At 43.5% G+C, this 17,466-nt stretch overlaps 1 protein-coding gene across 1 annotated transcript in view; it reads left to right on the top strand.

Moving 5' to 3' along the window:
- Positions 1-17,466, top strand: part of fam214a (family with sequence similarity 214 member A) — a 30,708-nt gene that overhangs the window by 9,339 nt on the left and 3,903 nt on the right. The window contains exons 2-7 of the mRNA XM_041942102.1: positions 10,634-10,818; positions 11,838-12,034; positions 12,894-13,019; positions 13,295-15,170; positions 16,040-16,165; positions 16,944-17,032. Of these exons, the coding sequence (XP_041798036.1) occupies positions 10,634-10,818; positions 11,838-12,034; positions 12,894-13,019; positions 13,295-15,170; positions 16,040-16,165; positions 16,944-17,032 (2,599 nt within the window). The remainder of the gene's footprint in view (positions 1-10,633; positions 10,819-11,837; positions 12,035-12,893; positions 13,020-13,294; positions 15,171-16,039; positions 16,166-16,943; positions 17,033-17,466) is intronic.

Genomic DNA, 17,466 nt, shown 5'->3' on the forward strand with positions numbered 1-17,466 from the left:
GTAAAGATTTATTGTCTGATGTTGCCTTTAGAGGAGATCGGAATTGGTCAAGGAGACCCCGTCTATGCACCCAGTTAAATTTAGTGGCCTTAAAAAAATTAGCAAGTAACTAAAAATTGGTCGTAGAGGAGGAAGTGATCATCATGAACATTTTCATTCTCATAAAGAAATCTTGATATTGTTTTCACCTTCTTGCTAAAGCACCTGATACAATATTGGGATGTGTATTCGCTACTTTGTGGCATGTCTATAAAATCAAAAATGTAAAAGTGGGAATCTAAAATGAAATTTTATTGCTATAGTGTACATTTAGTATACATAAAGCTATAGTGTACATTATTAAGGCTTGATCAAGCAGGACTAAATGATTGTTGGCTCTACTGAGGCTTAGTAATTCCCACTTTGCCCTCCTTGTCCAGTACTGCTTTACTCACTCCACTCCACATTACATAACAGGTATTAGTTAGACAATGAGTTTGCAAAGGACCACTCTTGCCTGAATAACAGGGGCTTAGGGGGCCTGGCTACAGTGTGTGCAAATAAGGTCAGAAAGGGCACAGCAAACCTTAGGTCACTGCTTCTGAAGATAATCTCTCTGGAATTTCAGGAAAGATGAGAGGGGAATTTGGAGAGAGAGGTGCGATGAATTGTTACATGCAAATGATATACACTGAAGGGGGACGTGGCTATAAGTATGCCTACCTCATTACTTTGGATTTTGTGAGTCCCTGTATTTGTATTCATTGGTTGAATTGTGAAAGTTTACAGCACATAAATGTTTTCAGCTTCACTTTGCATTTACTCAGCCTAATGCATTTATACCTGGCAACTGCCCAGTATAACCAGTCTCAGTCAGTTTTACACACCAGGCAACTCATCTGAATAATGGTGGGGGTTAAGTACCTTACTCAAGGACTCCAGTTGCTATGGTTGTTAAAGATGAAGAGAGCATGCTGAATCTCATTCCTAACCTTGAGTGTCCCAGCAGGGTTTGGATTTGAATTTACATCTTTGTGTTCAATAGCTGGCAGAGAGGTTGCAGAGTTTCATCTGATTCAAAGGCGGTACCATCTGATTTAACAATCCTGTCTGGATTATTTTGTCTTCTCTGAAATTAGCTGCCATAGTGTGTGTTGTTGCAGTGAAATCCTGCAGACTCTGTAGAACTCCATGGTTGCCTAACTGTGATAGGCTACCATTGTTGCTGGTGCTTTCATCATACTGTACTGACCTAATACTGCAAGAAAGCTGAACAGCACAAGTGATTTAAGGGGGATTTGTGTGTGTGTGAACTTAACAAAAGTTTACTGCAGCAAGTGTGGGCGTAAACTAGATGACCTGCTAATACTGCACACAGTTTCTGTATTAGAAACGTTATTTTTTGCCCAACAGCTATGTGTAAAAAATCTACAGGAATTTGTCTGGCCACTATTTTACCTACCAGAACTGTGTAAGGAAAAGGGAGACAAGGACATGTCAACAAACAAGTCAAAGAAGTACTGACTGATAGACATAGCTGCTCTGGGAAAGCAGGTCCTAGGTCAGTGAGAGAGAGCCTTGAGTTACTTTTTCCACATCAGCTGACATGAGTTTTGTCTGTTAAGTGCGTACACCTCATGATGAAAAGTTTTTTCCAGAGGCCGAGCTTGTTTACCACGTGACTTCTCTAGTATGCTGGTTGCTCAGCTTCTAAACAACAGATCTGTTTATGATTGACGATAATGGGTGTGAGAGGGAGGGCAAGGTGGTGTGTCAGTCTGGGTCAAGTCTGTTTCTGTGTGTTGTTTGTTGGCAGTGGGAGAATAATAGCAGCTGAGTTCACAAAACAGAAGAAGGGTTCTTCTCAGCTGGAACTGTACTGACGCCTCTCAGCCAATCAGGGCTTGTTGCTAAGTGTGCCATGAATCTGCCCCTTTGTGTTGCGGAGTGGGAGAGAGGGACACCCGTGTCATAGATCCGAAGTCCATAGTTTTGAAGGAACATTTCACTTAATAGAGTGGGGGGAAACTGGAAAAGTTCCAAGAAAGACAGACTAAAACACAACACTGGAAACCTGTAATATAACTAAACTCCCTTGTACTTATTAGTTGCTGACAGACATAGTGCAAAGTTTGTTGGTGAGATAGACAACTTTGTAAAATTTGAAATGGCATTGTCAACCAGCCTGCTTTCAGTTGTGTCCAGTTTCAGCACATTAAACTGAATCTAGATCAGCTCTTGCTTACCAGTGATCCTAATCATTCTTTGCAGTCTTCTGCTATGAGACTTCACCATCACTTACAGTGTATTTTAATGCTGTAACACAAGGCAGACAAAAACAGGAAAGGTGGGCTGGCGGTGACATGGGATTCCTGTTATACAGTGCTGTGTAACAACACAGCTGACCCTGTTATTACATTTGAAATTTAGCAGTAATCCACTGCTGCTTTGCCAGAGAGAGAGAGAACAAAAAAATACAAGAGCGACATGAACACTCAGACACACTTTGAATAACATACACACCTACACACACAAAGCGAGTATGATCACATAAACGGCTTAACAGACACAACAGACGGCCTCAGTGTGCAATACAAGGGCATGGTATACGGTCAGAGCACGAGGGACATGCTCTAACACAAAACAGCCATATGCTGTATATATCCAGTGCCCGTCACGCACGCACGCACTCGCAGAGCACGACAGGACCATCAATTGTCTTCAAACACTTTTCTCGTCAAGCTGCAGCTCACTGTCACATACAAAGACGCATACTGGTGCAGCTCATTCCTACACACAGACACTCTTCAATCACCGTGACGGGAATGTTTAACACAAGGTCTCTGTTGCCTTGGCAACACTTGTCCTTTTTTTTTCTCCCTTTTTTCCCTGGTCAACAGTTGTGATGGTTGATCACTGTTCTCCAGCAGTCCCAGGTCAGTCGCTCTTTTCCTGACTGCGACACTTCCTTTTATCTTGGGACTGGAAAAGGAAGAGTTCTGCACAGAGCTGCTCAGTTAATAGCTTCTTAAATCCTATTGCAGCCTCTGCTTTCTCTGGAAATTTAGCAATATTGAAACAGCATGTTTGCTAAACTAGCTACTGAAAGTAACTCAGGTGTTGAGATAAAATATAATATTATGTTATTTTTAAGTTATTTTTAGTTTTTTTTAACTGGTAACCATCTGCCCAGTAAAAATGTATTAGCTGTACCTAATTAAAATTAATCACTTATCACTTGTTTTTCTACAGCTGGAACGATTAATCGTTAATAAGTCAATGTAAAGAAAATGAATCGTTAACTATTTTGGTAATCGACTAGTCTTTTCAGTCAACAATGTCAAACATTTGCTCAGGTTTCTTAAATCTATGGATTTTCTGCTTTTCTTGATCATTTATGAGAGTAAATGAAGAGTCCTTGGGTTTGGACTGTTGGTTGGACAAAAGGAGCAATTTAAAGACGTCAGTTTGACCTCTGGAAAATTGTGGTTAGCCTTTTTTTGCAGCTTTTTGACATTTTATAGTCTACATGATTTATCTGAAAATAATGAGCTGATTGATTAATAATGGAAATAGTAGTTAGTTTCAGCCCTGCTTGAAGTAAGGACGACACCGTTGCTAGACAGCTGACAACAAAAGCAGACTCCAGAAGTTAAAAATGGTGACTGATTTGCATTTTGCTGCTTATACACCATTATGAGGAAACAGAAATTGTCAACAGTGCCAGTGTTTTTCTGCAAAAAACATCTGCTTATTTCAGAACAATCAGAATTTGCACATAAGTTGTGAACCCTGTGTCAGTCTGTAAAGCACTACATTTTAGCATAAGGCATACTTGTGTTGTGGGAATCCATCGGTACCAACATGTTATGCTAAGTATCAACATACTAGACAGAGTTTCTTTAAACAGTGTTACGAAAGCATAACAGCATGTAGTGCATGGATACATACAGTATGCGGTTGAGACTGCTCGCTCAGATGTAGCTTCTCTTTAGGCCTGTCAATTTTGTGGTCGTGCATATTTCAGTACTCGCAGCATGTTTGGAACCACACTCTTGTTGTGAAGTGCTCGTAGAAATGCAGAGATGGTAAGGAACGCATACTTTAAGCAAGCAGCTGTAATCTTTCAGATATATAGGGAAGGGAGTTTAGTCAGTTTCACAGACCAGCTGGTCTCCAAATATAGTTGGTCAGACTGCAGAATTGGCCATGGGACAGAAAAGACGGCATTGCAAACAATTCCCAGGGTGGTGAAATGGAGTTGCCAGAGTTGCTGACACTTCAAATCTGCCACCTGCTTTGCTACCAGTGCATTTGAATGTGTTCTCATCATCTTGGGATAGCCACATAGTGGACATCAGCCTTCAAAAACCCCATCCCAGTGGTGGGTTTTAGGGGAGTGCCTTTTTCTGTCATTTTCAAATCATCTATGTGTTGTCTGTGTTATCCTTTCAGAAGAAGGTCATACGTGCACGTTTAAGGGTTTGCTTAGCCTAGTAACTTCAGTATATTATGTAGAAATCAAAGGAGCACACTAAGGCATATGTGTCAGCATTAAAGAAAGTAACTTGTCCCTGTTGGAACTTTTTTCCCTAGCGCACAATTATTTTTATCTCTCCGTAGTGTATGACTTCACCACATTACATTTTAACATGCATGCTGCTGGCAGACACCGCCACAACGTCATCAAATAGTTGACTGTATGAACCTACACTTTGAAATCAGACAGGGAGAGATAAACAGAAAACGAGAGCTACCAAGTTGTGTCTATATTTATCTCACCGGGGGCTGCAGTAAGGAGATTTAGCATGGAAGAACTGTCAGTGTAATCTCACATTCTGCCTCTGTATATTCATTATGAAAGTGAAGCTGTGTGTGTGTGTGTGTGTGTGCGTGCGCGTGCCTGTGTGTGTGTCTTAGGGCTTGACAATTCTTGACAAAATCGGAATATGAATTTTCTCACTCTGAATTGAGTATGATTTTGTCTATTGGCTATTTTAAAATTCATATATTTCCTCTGTCATCTTGTCATGGTGCACTGCTGTGTTATCTAAGTGCTTTTGACTCTTTTCATCTCACAAAGTCCCACACAACAGAATATGACCCTTTTTTCAGTACGAGCACAACAGAACTGATGTTAAATTTAGATTTGTTTCTGTTTCTGCTTCCTCTACCTTTGCACAGTTTGCGAGGTGTGACAGTCTTGTCATTTGTTGAGCAACGTTGAGAAATATTAAAGTGCTTTATGTGATGCGGCTGAGATTTCTGCTAATGCACACGCAGTATCACAGAATTGTTAAAGGATTTTGCATAGAGGTATAAATTAAAATTGCAACTCCAACATCATGCAACCCTATGTACCATACATATACTTGGACTTATCTACATATTCATGTCCATGCATGATTCAAGATCAGGTCATTACAACATCACAATTGCCTTTGCATTTACATTTCACACATTTAGCACTCTTACAGAGTGGAGACCAGAGGTGGGAGTACAGAAAAAAAAATCTTTTACTTTGAGTTCTTTCCAATCAAGGACATCCGGTGCTGTACCTGATCAGAAAGAGGAACTTGCAGTCAGGAGGGCTGAACCTTCACTGTTTGGTTCCGTTCAGAAGGAGCTCGGTATCACTATGTGTTAAGCCGACACACCTCAGCGAGCTCAGCAGACTGCTGCTGCTGCTGCACTGAATGTGGTTGGAAATGCCTCTGATACACTGCCTACTGCCAGCCTGGTTATCGAAAGTCTGCAGGTCCTAAAATACAATTCAGATTCACCTTAAAAAGAGCATTTTAAGCCTCAGAGGTCTTAGCAATCCTCTGGTGTCCTCTGCCGCGTTGTTTTTCAAGAAATTGGTCCAGTTATACAGACCTAGGTTCTCTTAGTTTTATTATTTATTCATCTTGAGAAAATTGCCTCAGCCCCAGTGGAGCAGTTAGAGCCTTTAATATCTCGCTCAGGAGAACCTCAACAGTAGCTTTGGACAGTTATTTATTTACTTTCACAGTCATTTGAACTGGACAAAGTGGCTGCAAGTGGACTACTCCAGCCATTCTTTCAATACACACATTTAAGTTGAGATAAGTTGAGTTAAGTTAAGATGTCTTGCTGTTTTCCCGTCTGCCTTGTCAGACTGATTCTGTAGCAGGTTGTAATGTTGCTGTGTTGTAGTGTGCAGTATTGCCAGATAGCCACACACAGTCGAGTATGGCCTTGATATTGCCAAGTTTGATTTTCTGTTTTCAGTCATTCAACAGTAACAACTTGCCATTTCTTGTGGATGTGTTTTGACATTCAGAAAGTTTAGTTTTTATACCGGCTCAGCTGATGCAAATGCCACCTAATTTGCTTTTGTTGTTTCCACAAAGGTTTCAAACGTTTCCATGATATCCACTTGACTGACAGCTAACTGGAAACAGCGTTAATGCGACTTCCTATCTGCCTTTTGAACTAACTGTGCGTGTTTCCTATCTGCCCTTTAGACTACTCGCCTGTCTCTTCCAATATCTGTGTAGACCTTCTGTCTCTCTATTTCTGAAGTATGTCTCGTCTCTCCCTGGTTGCTGCCCTGCAGTATATTATCTCATATTGTCTTTGATAACCAGTAGCTGAGCTATAGGTGACCTCATCACTGTTGTTTTCCCGCTGAGACTTTGATCTGTCACTCTTTTGTCTGCAGTCCTCCCAACACAGAGGCATCACTAATGAGGAAAGACTAGCAAGACTCTAGCAGTGTTCTCTGCTTCATTTAAATGAAACGTGGTCATAAACAAATGGTACATACAGACAACCGCACAGGCTGAGCAGAGGCGGATGGGAGTGGTTTTTGCCATATGGGTACTTACACAGCATTCAAATTAGCTTTAAGTGTATGCGTGTAAATGAGTGTGCATGTAGAGAGCAGAGAAGCTTTTGCCGTAGAAAGAAGTAAAAGCTGCTTTGTCTGAGTGGCCACAGTGCACGTTCTAATGGGTCTGCTTATCTTAAATTAATTCCAGCAACACGTATTCAAATCACAAGCCTCATAACCATTTTGACCAGGCACTGACATCTTTGACATGTTAGTTTGCCTTTCTGACAGGCCTTAGCTAATGATGAATCACACCAAAGTGTGTGTCAGCATGTACCTTGGTGTGTTTACTCTGAACACAGTGTTGACTATCGAGACTGACCGCTCTGCTCTTGTCCTGGAGGCCTTTTTCCATCCCACATGACTCTAGCTGATCTGTTGGCCCGAGGACACAGAGGCAGCTGAGAGGTGTGTGCCTGAGTGTGTGCGCGTATTACAGGCCAAACCTGCCAATCCGTAGGCGGGGCTCCAGCTGCACTTGGTGGCAGGCGGTCACAGGTCTAATAATAAGACGCCTGAATCTAAATCCGACCTGTTACATAATTCACATCACACATTATCGGGAGCTGGAGGAGAGGTCACACGCACATGGAAAAGAGAAAGATCAGTGTTCTGTTGTGTGTTAGGGATTTGGGTTTGGGTCCATAAAGTGCAGGATGTATCAGCAAAGCCTCTTATTTAAACCGTGGACCTAAACCTGATTATGTTTTCCTGAATTAGATGTTTTTCTGTTTGCATTTCTCAAGCAGTGCTAGTAGTTGCTATGGTACTTCTCTAACTGAATGCAAGGGGGCCAGCCAAGTTTCTACACAGGTTTGAAAAGAAGAGACGGAATGACATCATGTACACACAGTACAGACAGAGAGAAGTCAAAAACAAATAGAAGAAAGAGAGAAAAGACATCTTACACTGATTAATTGAAAATGAAGATTTTAAAGAGATGGAGGGGCAGATTTTAAAGAGATGGAGAGGCAGGAATGAATTGGTCATGGTCCAGTGGGAAAGAGAGGAGAAGGAGGAGGGGAAGCAAAAGGCAGGATTGAACAGTGAGCCCTGCTTGTAAGGTTTAATGATTTGTACACAACATGGATTTTTACATAAATTCCCCAATGGTTTTAACCATTTGTATCAAAGACATGATTAGAAACCTCACAAGGGGGGGTAATTTGACTCTAAGATTTCAATGTCCTGCATCAAGCTGTTTACTTTTTAGATAGTACAAGCAGATTTTTTTGTTTTGATAATTTTAACTTGTTGAAAAGGGACAAAAGTAGGTCTGTTCTGTAAATGTGCTTCTCTATGTGAACCCAGCTCTTTCTATTTATGTCAAAGATTTCCTACTTCTCTGCATTTTTTGTGTTGTCCTGCTTCCTGATCACCTCCCAGCTGTGCATCTGTGTGTGTGTGTGCCTTTGTGTGTGTGTTGTCTTCATAGGAATGTTCTATTCAGGCACAACGCCCTAAAGAATGACAGCTCTCATCTATGCATGTGCAGGCTGGGCCCCTTAACCAAAGCTTCCATCACTAGTCCTTTGTCCTGCACTGCACATGTGTGCGTGTGTTGCTGTGTGTTGCTGTGTGTGTGTGTGTGTGCATGCGTGCGTGTGTGTAAACCCACTGAAAACATACATACACATATGTTTGTATGTTTTCAATGGGTTCATGTGTTTAGTGATAGTGTTTTTGTGTATAACTGTCTGTGGTCTTCATGTGTGTTTTTGTTGTGTGTGCTATAGGAGTATATGCATGTGTTCCTTGGTTTTACTTTTCCTAGAAAGCAGCCATCTGACACCCCCTACACACACATGATTGGGCCTCTGTGTGTATGCGTTTGTGTGTGTGTGTGTGTGTGTGTGTGTGGTGGGGGTTGTAGGGCACCACATCCCAGAGGCTGTTTTTCACTGCTCCCTTAATCACTCTTTTACCCCCCTCCCTTCATCCATCCATGCTTCCTTCTGTTTTATTCCTCGCCTCCCTCATGGAGCATCACCTTTAGCCCAGATCCCCCAATAGGACCAAGAACTGGAACCTTCTATTTGTCTTAACCATAGCCTTCTACTGTATATCCAACACATTCAAGCCAACCATCGTGTAAAGGTGACGGCATCTGTGACCTTGAATCTTGACTTTTGTCACATATTTCTCCCTCTGCTCTGTCTGTTGCTCCCTTTGTTCACGCCTTTTCGATTGCAGCCCGTAAAGAAAAGGAGATTGTCCCTGCACATAGCCTCCCTCTCCATCTCTTTCACCCTGCGCTTATTCAACCTACAGCTGGCTAACAGACCCCCTCCCTCCCTCCCTCCCTCCTCATGTTTTGTGTTGAACTGCGCCTCTCTCCACGTGCAGCAGCAGCTTAAAGGCATGTAGGAGGAGTTCCCTGAGAGGAATGTGCGTGACTGGCTGGCTGACTGCAATACGTACACTGACACACACACACACACACACACACAGCAGCAGCAGCAGCAGCTCGTAGCTCACACTTCTGCAGAGCCAGCTGAGAGGGACTCTGTTCTAGCCAGCCTGGCTCTGGTGGGAGGAGGACAGGCTTTGTGTATATATGCATGTGTTTGTACCTCTAGCCCTACGAGAGCTTGACATCCTGAAAATGACTAAAACATACAAAATATCCACCACATAAATGTGACCTAATATTTGCTTGGCTCCGATGTAAATGAAGGCAGGAGGAGGGCTAGAGATTGTAGGGCAGGCAGCTTCTGTGCGTCACTGTTTTTGCTTGTGTGCTGTAAAGAAAGAAAGCTGTGATTCTCAGAGCTGTTGTGTATCAGCTGACCTCCTGCGGGATTCTGGGAGTTTTCTCTTGAGGAGTGCAAGAGATGGAGAGCTAAGACGGGCTCTTCAACATCCTGCTAAAAATACTCCTACTTTAGATCTAAGCTTCAATTACAACACAAACAGAGCAGGATTTTCTTAATTTTGTTGTGGCAGGAGACAAACCGACAGAATTTAGCAGCATATGACCGGTGTCCTAATACAAATCAGCCCCCACCTTGCCCCTTCTAAAATCTAAATTTGGTTATTGTGAATAATAGTGCACAAAGGAGTGGCTCAGCATGAGCTATAATTTGAATGTGACATCCAGCAGAGTAGTCTTTCTGCTTCTACAGAACAGTTCATTTGAACAGAGTCTCGCAGTTGATTCAGAGGGGAATAGCCTGTTCCTGAATGGTGAAAGGTTTAGTCAGCTCTTTGCCCTGCCAGGTACTTTTCATCCCGCCAGCCCCACCCAACCCCACCCTGGCAAAACTGGTGGAGCATTGGGTTGTGCATTATAAATATTATTTCTTTACTGTTCTGGTGGCGTTTTGTTTGCAAATGCTATGTCAGTGAGTGTGAATGACGTCACGCTCAGTACTGCCTATACTTGTGTGTCTGTGTGTGTGTGTGTGTGTGTGTGCTGTATGAGAGAGAGCAGACGGTGTGTGTGTGGCTTAACCCCTTAGCTCAGCTGACATGGAAGGTCTAAATATATTACTTGGATGCAGCCAAACTGGAATAGTTGTGTCATCTGCTGCCTACCTCCACACCCCTTCTCTAAATAAGTCTTTCCAAAGTTAAATAACCCTATCCATTTAAGTAAAAACCTAAACAAAGACTTCCAGGCATTCCTGTGCTTTTTTTGTCAATGCAGGTGACTTTCTGATTGCGTTTCTTGCCCACAGCATCTCTCACAGGATAGGCAAACGAGTAGTTATCTGCTGCCTTCCTCCAATTTGTTCCCTGCTTCCCGTGAAGTGTTTGAAAAGATATGCTGACCCTCTGTTTCTCTACCTTGTCTAGATGCAACGGAGGAATTTTTCGAGTACGATGCTGAGGAGTTCCTGGTGTTCCTGACCTTGCTCATCACTGAGGGAAGGACACCAGAATATTCTGTGAAAGGCAGAACCGAGGGGCTGCACTGTCCACCGGCCCAGTCGGCAATGCCGCCTCTTCACAAGCATGAATGCAGCGACAAACTACCCCAGGTAGCACACGTGCACACACATCATATAGTACACACAATATCATATAGTGATATTAGTGATAATTGTATATTTTCTGTGATTTCACCCACGCAGCTGAAACTCGGCACCCACTGTACTTACTGCAACAGCTATACAGAATAGCACATGCACAGTAAACTTCCAAATTGGAAAGATTTTTATGCCTCCGCATTGACGACAACCATCCATCTGTCCCATTCTCATGAACACGACACCTCAGGAACACCTTGAGGGAATTTCTTCAATTGGCCACAATTGTTCATTTGAACTCAAGTGTGAACTGATTAGTGATGAAGTGATATTTTGATATCCCCCAGCTTCACTGTGACATCATAATGTTCTGTAAATACTCTTTTCTGGCAACACCATAACTCAGGAACAGAAGGCAGATTGTGACCATATTTCACATTTGGTCAGATACTGAGTTGGTGGCACTAATCTTGGGCATCCACCTTGAAATTGTGCTGATGGTAGAGATCTGCTGTGCTGCTGGGTTGAAGATGTGTGTGAAGCATCCACATTTTACAATGAGCTGCTTCTTTGCCGCGACATCCATATTTGAAGCATAGTAGTTCACCACGCGCTCATTGGTTCTGCTGATATTGAGCTTCAGGTCATTGTTGTTGCACCATGTGATGAAGCTCTCTATCAGTCCTCTGTGCTCCTCTGGAAAAAATAGTCCCTCAGTGAAGACAACATGTTTCTCACTGGAAAATATTTACACTTAATACCTTTTATTAAAGTCCTTCACAGTCTTCACTATATTATATGAGTCTGGACAGACATGGATGTAAACACCAACTTGACTGGCTGAAGCATACCACCACGAGGAAGTCATTCTAGTTAATATGTCACCTAAATAAAATCACTGAAAAGTTCAGCTCTAAGGGAGGCTCTTTTCAGGGTCCCATCTGCTTTGCTCCTAAATTTCAAGGTCCTGGTGTTGACATTCACTAATGAGCACTAACCCTCCACCTTTGTTTGCGGACATGTGTGTCCAGTGTCGGCAGGCGAGACGAACTCGTTCGGAGGTGATTCTGCTTTGGAGGAACAGCATCCCCATCATGATTGAGGTCATGCTCCTGCCCGACTGTTGCTATGGTGATGAGTGCCCCCCAAGTGACCCCATCAGCGACCCGGTCATCAAACAAGATGCTCTGCTGCTGGAGAGATGGACCCTGCAGCCAGTTCCAAGACAGTAAGGCACACAAGCACACGTGATCGTACTATTTAGACATGTGCTGTGCTAGAAAAGTGCACGTTTTTCAGTTTTCATAGGAAATGTTGTTCAACACAAAGGAGACTATATCTGCACTTTACAAGAGAAATGCAGTATGTTGTATTTCCAAGGTTGCTGCTGCCTCCCATCATCCATTGCAGTCTTTGGTTTCCACAACTAATGCTTTCACATTTATCATACTTTGACATGAGTTAAATTGAATTTTAAAAAGTACAACAAAAGAAATTAAGATAGTTAAAAAAAATACCTTAAAAAATAGAATATATATAGTGCCTGTGGTGTGTGCTGAAGTGAGCACATGTACCTGTACCTATACAGGTTTCACCACATGCGATAGACCTGTGAACACGGGCCAAACCAGTTGTGCTGGTACAACTGCATGTTTTATTTTTACAAATATACCAAATTATAATGATTTGTCAGCCAAAACCCTCACTTTTTTCATGTTTAATGCATTCTAAGAAAAAAATTCAGTGCCATATATGTGTCTCTATAATGTATGGGCTGGTAAATGTGTCAAACTACATAAAAGAGATTCATGTGCCATGGAACCAGATCCAGATCAAGATCCATGCAAGAGTGAAGATTAAAAAAGCTATTAAAGTATAATATGAAATAAAATATTAATAAAACCCAGATAATTGGCTTGGCACTCAGAGGGTTAATTAGTCTGACAAATTGTCCCACTTTCCTACTGACATGTGCAGGAACAGGGAACACTGTGTTTGAAAAACACACACACACATCCTTGAACTGTTTTCTGATGAACCTGACACGCTGGCACATTTCCACCTCTTCTTGACTGTGTTTTTAATAGAAGCGGTGATCGCTTCATTGAGGAGAAGACCCTGCTGTTGGCTGTTCGCTCCTACGTCTTCTTCTCCCAGCTCAGCGCCTGGCTCAGTGCCTCCCATGGCATCGTCCCCAGAAACATCCTGTACAGGTTAGACATAACAGTCACTGAAGACTTTGACACTGGTGGGCTGAAGGCTTTTCACTGAGGCTCTTGGACCAGATTATTAAAACCACAGGAAAGTTGATATAAAGTTGTGTTGTTTTCAAATTTATATATAGGTGTAAATCGTATGTGTTGTGCTGTTTTGAAAAATGAATTGGAGGAAGTAAAACTGAATCTCTGGAGACTTTGACAATTCCTGGATATTTTAAGATGGAAGAGTTAACAATGGAGTGTTCATTGAATCTCTCCCTGTCAAACAGGATCAGTGCTGCTGATGAGGAGTTGGTGTGGCAGTTCTCCCAGCCGCCTTCAGAGCACATTTTCCCCGTCCCCAATGTATCTCAGAGTGTTGCGCTGCAGGTTCGTGTCCAGTCCCTCCCCCGCCAGCCCACTTACCCCACCCTGGCCTGCAGCATCCATACAGGCCTGCCTCCACTTTACAGCAAGACCCCCAGCCTCAACCCAAACCTTAACAGCCATGGTGGCCTGCCCACCCTCAAAAAGAGTCAGGACCCCAGCAAAGACAACCTCCTTCAAAACTCGAACATGTACGGCAAGAGCTCCAACTCCATGTCTGGCCTTCTCCTCAATGGATTACCCATTCCTAATCTTCCCATCAACAACATCCCCATTAACAGCCTCCCCCACACTGCTGTGCCAGCTCCCTACAGCAAGAAGAACCAGGAGCCTGGGGAAGACCATACGTATCAGAATGGAGAGCTTCCGCAGGTCAACATCCCCCAGCATCAGGGCTCGCCACTTTTCAATAGGTCCTCTCAGTCCCCCACGCCCTCCCGCTCCCATTCCCCTTCTCCGCTTCCTGCAAGTAAAGCAGGGAAGTGGCTATACTCTGCTCTCAATGGCTCATCTGACCCCACACAAGTAGAGGACTATGGGTCTGGCACCAACAGCATTGACAGGTCAAAGGGGCCCATCCCCGAGCCACTGAGAGCCTTTAAGAATTTCTCCTTGGCAGAGCCACCCCGCTGCCTCTCTCCGAGGCCTGCTGCAACCGAGACAAACCCCCTGATTGGCTCGCTGCTGCAGGAGAGACAAGAAGTTATTGCCCGCATTGCACAGAGGCTCAACTTCTGCGACCCCACAGCACCGCCACTCCCTCCCGGCCTTTTTGCTTCTGACAACCCTCCCAAAACCATGTGGGGCAGTAACCATGATGACATAACTGCCAGTAAGACCAAAGAGCCCGAGGTACCACCCTATGAGTCTGTTGGACGTGTGTGGCCAAGCCCCTTCAACACACCTGTGACTGACGCTCCTTTTAGCAAACGGGAGAGCTCTTCTCCTAAACCTGCAGCCTGCAGGAAGCTGAAAATGGCTGAGACAAGGGACGGAGAGGAGGAGAGGAACGGAGAGAGGCAGAGAGAGAGAGAGAAGGAGAAAGACAAGGAGAGGGGGAGAGACAGCTCCCTGATCGCCCAGGCAGTACAAGACATTACTAGACTCATCCAAGAGAGACTGTCTGTCCCTTCTCTGTCCCCCCGGCACAGCAGGAGCGGCAGCCCTCTGCACCACACTCACACAACAACAGTCACACACACAGTCCGCACATACTCACACACCACAAACGTCCCACAAGCCTCCTCACACACTGCCGCCAACGGCTACGCCAACGGCCACATACCCAGCCACGAACCTCATCGAGGCAGCGCGCACACCGCTGCCACACACGCGCCCATTTGCACAGACAAGCCCCGAGTCGAGCCCGGGACCGAACGCCATTCTCCCCTGGCCCAAAATGGTGCTCACTTTACACTTGAAGAACCCTCATTCAAAGGCCAGTTCCACACCCAGGCTGGTCAGCGTTTACAAACTCCCTCACAGGAACAGCTCAGAGTCAGGACACCCAGCAGCCATGAAACCCCCTCTGCTTCCTCTTTCCTTGAGAACAGCCCAAGGAATGCCCAGATCTTTAGTTGGACTTGCAATGATGCCAGTCCAGCCATGAACTGTAACATAAGCCACAACCACAGCAAGCCTCAGTACCAGTCCCAGATGCAGATGCAAATGCAGAATTGTGCGACAGCCCAGGCCTCTTCCCTGCAGGATGAGAACCAGGCGCCCTCAGAGTCTGGATGTTCCAGCAGTCCAGACATGAGTCCCCCTGCTACTGTCCTGGTAAGGGACTCCTCATTTTGTCCATATGCTTCTGAGTGATACTACATTTAGTAATCTGCAATTATTCCAGTTGTGATGCCTAATCCCCGTTTAGAGCAGATTGGTTTAACTGCATCACTAAAAAGGGAGTGTTTAGCATTTTGGAAACAATAATAATAATGATGAGAGTTTGATGAGAAGATCGATGACACTTACATGTTTGCATGGAAAATATGAATCTACAGCCAGCAGCCGGTAAACACTGGAAACAAGGGGAAATAGCTAGCTTGGCTCTGTCCAAAAGAAACAAAATCCTCCTACTTGTACCAACTGCTAAAGCTCACTAATTAATACAAAATAATTTACTCTATTCGAAATCATACGTTTTTTATGAGGGGTTATATTCAGGACAATTTTTTGGTGGGGATCTGGTGCTGGTGGTAGCCGCATACTCATACACATAATGGCAGCGATCTCTGCGAAAGAAAGCAAATAAGTCTGTTTCCAAAAATGTCAGTGTACACGCATTTAGTGGTTACTGTTTGTATTATCAGAAATTATATATTTGATTAAACAATTATCTGTCAAAATATTTAATACATAAAATAATTTGTTAAGAAGCCTAAGTTACTTATTAAAGCACTGACATTTATTTTCAGAAATGAGTTTCGGTATTTGGTCATCACATTTCTCAAACTTCAAACATCTCACACCAGAGGGAACCTCCACATTTATAAACTCTGCTCAGTTTAAATGAGTGTTTTGTTGGTAGCAGGTGGGACTGGCGTGATGATCAAGACGACATGATTTATGGGAACATGATTTGATAAATGCAGTTGATTTCAGTTTACTTGCAAGGCGTCTTAATCTGTCTCTCTTCCCTGCTCCAGCGAGCTCACAGCCCCTCACCTCTGCGTCCCTGCAACAGCTGGAAGAAACAGAACCGCCACTCATTAGACGCCACAGCGACCAAGGCCTTCCACCCCTGCACTGGCCTGCCTCTGCTCTCCAGCCCTGTAAGAAACACACTCATCTAAACAGTGACAATCAGGATCATCTTCACTTTCTGCTCTGTGCATTTGTTAACACTTGCACATACAGGCTCACACTCACGCTCAAACACTTCACTGACTCAGTCATCGCCGGTTTCCGTGCAGTTGTGTTTGTCATACCAACACACTCACTACGCTTTATTTCAAGCCATCTGTAGCATTACTCACAGTACTTTCACCAGTGTAAGAAGTGGGTCTGTGAATGTTTCCCATAAAGAGACTTTGAAATTTCTGGCAGGTGTTTTTATTGCTGCTGGGATACTGAGTTTGTTAGCCAAGGTTAATGTACACGCACTAGGCACGTGACTCATTTGTGCCTTAAAGTTGTTTCACTGAGTGTGCCAGATTACCTCACTGCTTGATGATCACAGTCTCCTGTCTTCTGTCTCACATGTATAAACACACACACACACACACACACAGTCTCACCAACACACAGTCTCACGTATTTTCATACACACATTATTACACATTCGCACAGAATATAGTCACACTTTATGACTTTCATGCCTTTTGAATGGTGTACAGTAGATAAAACCAATTGCATTGTTTTGAAAATCTACAATTGTTGTGGGGGATTTAAAATGTATTTTTCCTTTAATTGACGACTATTTACGCGGCTCATGCTTAAAAAAATGAACTCCTGTGATTTTAGCATTTCAATTTAAGAGAATTCTTGTCCTCCAGGCTCTAATCTATAACTGTTGCTCAGTGTTAATCATGTCCTGTGTGTCTGCGGCAGGTTCCTCAGAGGAAAAATCAAACAGGCTACTTTGACCTGGACACCTCTCTGGTCGGCTGTAAGGGTTTGCCTTGGGCCTCTGGGAAAAGGTACACATTTTCTCAGCTGGGATCTTTGTTGCTGTACTTAACCAAACTCCAACTCAGTTTGTCCATGAGGATCGGGTCAGGATACTTTCACAGGTTTACTGCAGTCTTAATAACACTTAAAGGACAAAGAATATTTTGTTTTACAGTTGCCTCCCACATCATCTGGTTATTATAGTACCATCTGGATCAAGTTACTCATACTTTGCATCATCAAACTTGCTTGTTTTTCTCGCTTTGCAACATTTCAGCTTATGTGCGAGTGCCAGCAAGGCAAAGTCTGGATTTGATATTAAGCATTTGATATCTTGTTATTGTATGTAAACTTGAATTATTATTATTGAAGTTTGAGGGGTTCTTTTCAGTTAACCGCCAGTGTTTTTATCGAGCTATCTAAATTCAAAGGACCCTTTTATAAAGGATCTGTATTAGAGAGG

This window comes from Chelmon rostratus, chromosome 1 (assembly GCF_017976325.1).
Source record: "Chelmon rostratus isolate fCheRos1 chromosome 1, fCheRos1.pri, whole genome shotgun sequence".
In the NCBI taxonomy this organism is placed as follows: Eukaryota; Metazoa; Chordata; class Actinopteri; order Chaetodontiformes; family Chaetodontidae; genus Chelmon; species Chelmon rostratus.